The sequence below is a fragment of the Uloborus diversus genome, chromosome 10, assembly GCF_026930045.1.
Source record: "Uloborus diversus isolate 005 chromosome 10, Udiv.v.3.1, whole genome shotgun sequence".
Taxonomy (NCBI): Eukaryota; Metazoa; Arthropoda; class Arachnida; order Araneae; family Uloboridae; genus Uloborus; species Uloborus diversus.
This window is the reverse complement of record NC_072740.1, coordinates 128946710-128952649: the sequence shown is the minus strand read 5'-3', so window position 1 is coordinate 128952649 and position 5940 is coordinate 128946710. Positions and strand designations below refer to the sequence as shown.

Sequence of the window (5940 nt, the reverse complement as noted above, 5' to 3'; positions counted from 1 at the left end):
TGTTAGTGAATTTTTTAAAGATATTTTTTTTCCTGCTATCATTTTTTTTTAACGTTTCGCAGCATTTGTTTAATGCCCCCCCCCCCGCTCTTTTCGTATCTATTTCTAGAGAAGCGCTTGGAAAATTGTTTAGTCGTGTATTAATTGGATAGTTTTTATTTTTAGAATTTTGTTTTGCGATTTTTTTCTTTCTCTCCCCCTCCCTCTTCATTTCTACAGAAACCCAGTTGAGATTTTTCTTTCTTTGATCCGGTAAGTTTGCGCCCCTCAAATTTTTTACTCTGCCGGAGCAAGGAATGACGGAGTGTTAGTCCGGTCCTGCTTCCCGCTACATACGCCCTTCATCAAGAGAAATAACCCCACTTCATTTTATCAATGGAAAGGTAACTTTTCCCCTGTCTCATTCATTTTTCGTCCACCACCGATTCACCTGAATGATCTGAATCTAAAATTTTGCAATTTCTCCCCGCTCCCAAACAGGTTTTTAGAATCGGTTCCAAGCCGGGCAGGTCTTTTGTTGTGGGTTTAGTTTAGAGCCTGTGGCATTATTCACTTGCGTTGGAAATTCGCAGTCGGCCATATGCAGAGGAAAATGACTATTAACTCGAATTTTCTACATTCGGTCATGGCACGCCCAAATGAAATAAGTCAGCAAAGCTAATTAAAGGAACGTGTAAGAGTTCAACTTGACAGGCCGTTGGATTAACTAACTCAATATGGTTGGCAGAAGATTCCGTATCTTGTTAGAACTGTGTTTTGTACTTTTGCTTTCTATGGAATTCATGCTAGCTTCAGGAAAGTGCCCACCTGAATTTTCAAATCTGTGCAAATGTGGATATGTGCCCTATGGTCCCGGGAAGAAACCCAAATATGTGACAAATTGCACGAATACGGGTTTTGAGAATGCATTCATGTTGCGGAAGTTACCGGAAGAAACTGAAGTATTGATATTTGTGGGAAATGAGGTCAAAGATCTTCCATTAAATATATTTGGCCAAGAAGTCGTTTATGAAAATCTCCATACGATTGATTTGTCTAATAATCATATACAATCCATCAAAGGTCGGACATTTCACAACGTTGCGAATGTGACAAAATTAATTTTGAACGATAATGACTTGTATATTGTTTCCAAGGACCATCATCCTCGAATGTTTAGTAATTTTGTCAATTTGAGAGAACTTCATCTAAAAAATGCTTTTACCGAGAAAGTAAAAGCTAGTGATTATTTGAACAATTTAGCTCAAATTTTCGGTAATAGCAGTCTGAATAATCTTCAAATTCTTAATTTGGAGAACAATGAAATTACCCAAGTTTCTTATAGAGAATTTTGCTCGCTTCCAGCCCTGGAGAGGCTCTACTTAGGCAATAATCGTTTAAGAGATATCAATTTGAACTACAAGTGTCTAAAGTATTTGAAGGAACTTGATGTTGGGAATAATCTTATTCAATATCTTAGTGACAGTGCGTTGAAGAACTTAGGAACGATCAAGCATTTAAAACTTAATTTGTCCTCCAATCCTTTTAAGTGTGACTGCAACTTTGTGTCTACTTACGAATGGATTTTCAATACCACTTTCACGCTGGGAAATAAAGATCTTCTTTATTGCTGGGATGGATCTCCCGCTTTGATTGGTAAACTTTTATCTAATGTGCAGTCATCAGAACTACAATGCCCTGAGAGTCATAGTCACTCTCCAGCTTCCTTTATTATTTTAACTATAGGATTTATATGTTTAATTATTTTATTAACTGTGCTTATACACAAGAACAAACTCATTATTGGCTTGTATCTTCGTCGAATTCTCCAGCCTCTTCGCAGCAAATTCCATTATGTGTCTTTGGATAGGAGAGATCCCTCAATGGAAGTGTAGATGAAACTACTGCATTTTGAAAATAAGTGCTTTTAATCTGTATTTTCGTGTTAAATATTTAGTGCTTTTGCCAATTTCAGTCTTTGGATAGGAGAGATCCCTCAATGGAAGTAGAGCTGAAACTACTGCATTTTGAAAAAAAGTGCTTTTAATCTGTGTAATTTCGTGATAAATATTTAGTGCTTTTGCCAATTTCAATCTTTGGATAGGAGAGATCCCTCAACGGAAGTAGAGCTGAAACTACTGCATTTTGAAAATAAGTGCTTTTAATCTGTGTAATTTCGTGATAAATATTTAGTGCTTTTGCCAATTTCAATCTTTGGATAGGAGAGATCCCTCAACGGAAGTAGAGCTGAAACTACTGCATTTTGAAAATAAGTGCTTTTTAATCTGTGTAATTTCGTGATAAATATTTAGTGCTTTTGCCAATTTCGGAAAAAAGTTTAATGAATGTTTCAGTGTTTCTAAAATAAAGGTAAGTGCATTAATTATGTGAATTCTAAGGAGAAGATATTAAGCACTTGTGTTGAAATAGTTTTAAGTGCCTTATGTGAAGATATTCTTAGCTTCAATATGAAGCTTTTGACTTCCATCTTTGGTGTGGCTATTCCTGACTAATAAGCCCAAAACAAGGGTGAAGCTGCAGTCTCCGGGTGCTGTTACGTGCTGTTCGGTATTTGCTTGCAATTCTGCCTTAGCTCCGGCTATGAGGCAGTTACTTGTAGTGTTATGCTTGTGCTTAATTTGATTTTAATGACAGATACTACTATTAATGCTTGTTTTTGCTTTGTTTTTTAATGTTTAATTATCTTATTCTATAAGACAAGTCTCTTGTTTAATCAAACAGAAAGAAACTATATTCCATAAAAAAAAGCAGTTACTTTTTGGTTTAATTTAATTTTTTACTTAGACAATGAAATGTAAGAAAATCAGTAGTTTCGATGAACAATGTTACAAAAATAGTGATGCTAAGTGAGGAGAGGGTTTATGGCTCTTTTACTTCAAAAATGATTAAATAAATACATTTAAAAATTCTTACATTGCATTTTTAAATTCAGTTTGAATGAATGTTCAGTGTTCTTTCTTTTTAATATTTTTCGCCTAAACAATTGAAGGCCTTGAGCAAGAAGGGAACAAGTTCAATTTTTAAAACCTTCAGAAATTAAATAAAACTTTAAAAAAATAAATTTTAAAGATTTTATCTCTCTTGTTGGAATTATTTGTCTGACATTGGTAGAATTTACATCTATGGACTCAATAACAGTAATATTTTAGTAGTATATAATGTTACCAATGTGTAATTAATTATTTGTTACGTATTTGGAACTGTCCCATTCTTGCTACAAATATATGTAATCCGAAAACATTTTCGTATTTTTAATCATAACTCAAAAATTTTGGTTATTCATATAAAAGAACAATACCAGTCTTGTGATAAATAACACTTTAGTTTCGTAGTTTAGTTTCAAAATAATTCAGCACTCCCCTGTTTATAGCTAAGCTGTATCTAGCAAGTTTATACCTGTGACGCAATGACTTCAACTCCCTTCTCGATTAACGGTTATTATTATATTATTTAACTTTCAATATCGACATTACGACTATAACGAAATTTTAATATAGCCTGTTAGACTCTGTTATAAACAGGCGCGACTGTACAAAAAATTAGTAATGTTTTCTTTATTTCTCCTGACGTATCCTGTTACAGCCTCTTTCCTTTAATATGTTTTGGAATATAGATTGGAGTCATCTCATTCTTCTACGAAATGAAAGAGAATATTTTTCTTTATATATTTTAAAGTAAGGCACACAATTTTTGTCGAAAATGAAGCTACCCCCTTCTTGCATCAAAGGTCTTCAATTTCCTGCAACGTATGACCCCCCGCCCCCCTTCGTGAAAATGTGAAATAAAATTGTACTTGATTGAGGAAGAACGGTTGAATAGTTTCACAATCATAAGCATCCATAGCAAAATAGTAAATTTTCTAGTTAGGGGGACAACAATCTTAACTTCCTAAATGATGTCACCATTTTTGACCCCCCCCCTTTCCCTCTTTATGAAAGTGTCACAATTCTCCTGCCCCCCTCCCCCTCTTCTTACATGTTACACTAATTCTCAAAAAAGAAAAAATAAATAAATAAATAAATAAAAATAAAAAAATAAATAAATAAATAAATAAAATGGCGACTAAGAAAAAGTGTGGCGACTAATAAATTTGTGACTTCTCGCTACCAGCGACTATAAAATGTTATATAAAATGCTGTAAAATGAATTATTTAAAAAAAAAAAGGGCAATGAAATCGAAACGGTGCAAAATATATTTCTTGGACAATAAACAGGGATTCATTATGGTTGTTTTTGAAAACCTGGACACGGATTTGAAGGAGATTGTATTGTTCATTAATTTGCCTGTCTATAAAACCTTTTTCATTATAAAATTAAAAATACCTATTCCGTAGCTGCTAATTTTCGTTTACTTATACTAATAAGTATAAGTAAAAGATGGACTTGTAGTTATCTATGAAATTAGTTTCTATCAAAAAAAAAAAGTAAAGTCCTTTGTAACGAAGTACGTAATGATAATTTTCAAATGATTGATTTTACAATAATCCCTGATTGTTTTTTCCATCTGAAATCAATCATTTATAATTTTAGTTCATATTGTTTTTGGTATTCCGCTCATTGTATACCTGTGATAAAAATTGGAAAAATTTCATTTGTTCAGTCAATAAATGAATAATTTATTTGTCTTGCATGGTTTTAACTTCTGAAGCATGTAATTATTTAACAAAATTTAATTCTTCTCTTTTATTCTTCTTTTCAAAAAGCGCAAATTGTGATCACATAAAAGTAACTGCAGTTGAAGTGATGCTCTAGTGACGGAGAACTTTTTTAGGAGTGGGTTACATTCTGCTACTACTAATCTTTTTTGAATACAGTGAAACCTCTCAGGAGCGAACCACTCTCCGTTCCTGAAAAAAGTGGTCGTTAATGGAGGTTGGTCGCTCTTAGAGGTCATTTTTTAACATGCAAAGGTAATATAGCACCTATGGAAATTATTCATATTTTTCCTGCAGGGTAATCAAAAACAATGGAATAAGAATGTTTAAACAAAGAAACTTCTTTTTTTTTTTTTGGAAATTTTTAATGTAAAATATACTTTTTACATGATTTTTACATTTAAACACTATTTTTAGTAGCGTTAAAATATGTAAAGAAATTTGGCTGCTTCACGCTTTTAGTTTTCTCTGAAATAACTTTAGATTCTAACTTAGCTTTTAGCTGTAAAAATAAATTATTAATGTCCTCATCATTAATGCAATCTGAGTGCAACATAAGATTGTCTATCTCTGTTTTAGAGTTTGTTGAGCCTTGGTCGTACAGCATCCGTCAACCCCGCGTTTTCATCACCTTCATTAAATGTATAACATCAATACGTTTCTCTAGCGTGAGATAAACTCGCTTTTCCGACATTTTTACTGCGATGTTGATCAAATGCAGATCCAATGCAACACTGAAACCAATTTTTTAGCTATTCGAATGAGCTGTAGATTTTGTTCACTCTAATGACCTAGGATTGGACCGTTCCAACACCCCTCTCCCGTAGTAACCAAGAAATTCCAAGAAGCAGTCCTTTAGAGAACTTCTTTTCTTATTACCCTTCCTCATGATAGGGGACGCACGCCTGACTTGACTGGTGATATACCTGTGCAACCTTTTAACTTCCCAAGGGTCCGAAAAACTACGCCCTCCTTTTTATGACATTTTTGAGGTTTAGAACAGGAAGGAACGTGTTTGAAACTACAGGGAGAATATATTTTAATCCCTTATTCTGGTTTCTTTCCACTTTTGTTTACAAGAGAAGACTGATATGTGTGTAAACTAAATGTTCTATTGCTTTTTCATTTGTTGTCTCTCTCTTTTTTGGTTTCTAACGAAAAATTCCTAGCATTTGTTACAGCTGAAGTTTTTGATATGCCGGTCGTTGTGAGAGGTTTCGATGGCTACATCCAATTTCTTCCCAAGTTCCTCTCCCTCGAGACGTCACCTGTCAGATTATCCATT

The 5940-nt window shown here is 33.6% G+C and overlaps 1 protein-coding gene across 1 annotated transcript; it reads left to right on the top strand.

The window, feature by feature from the left end:
* Positions 1–602: 602 nt before the first annotated feature.
* On the top strand, positions 603–4429 carry LOC129231437 (phospholipase A2 inhibitor-like). The gene has a single exon (XM_054865752.1). It carries the CDS (start codon positions 717–719, stop codon positions 1872–1874), a length of 1158 nt encoding a protein of 385 aa, XP_054721727.1. The 5' UTR covers positions 603–716; the 3' UTR covers positions 1875–4429.
* The last annotated feature ends 1511 nt before the right edge of the window (positions 4430–5940 follow it).

Bases quoted from the DNA above. Each gene is read 5' to 3' on its own strand.
- LOC129231437 (XM_054865752.1), top strand. From the start codon at position 717: ATGGTTGGCAGAAGATTCCGTATCTTGTTAGAACTGTGTTTTGTACTT.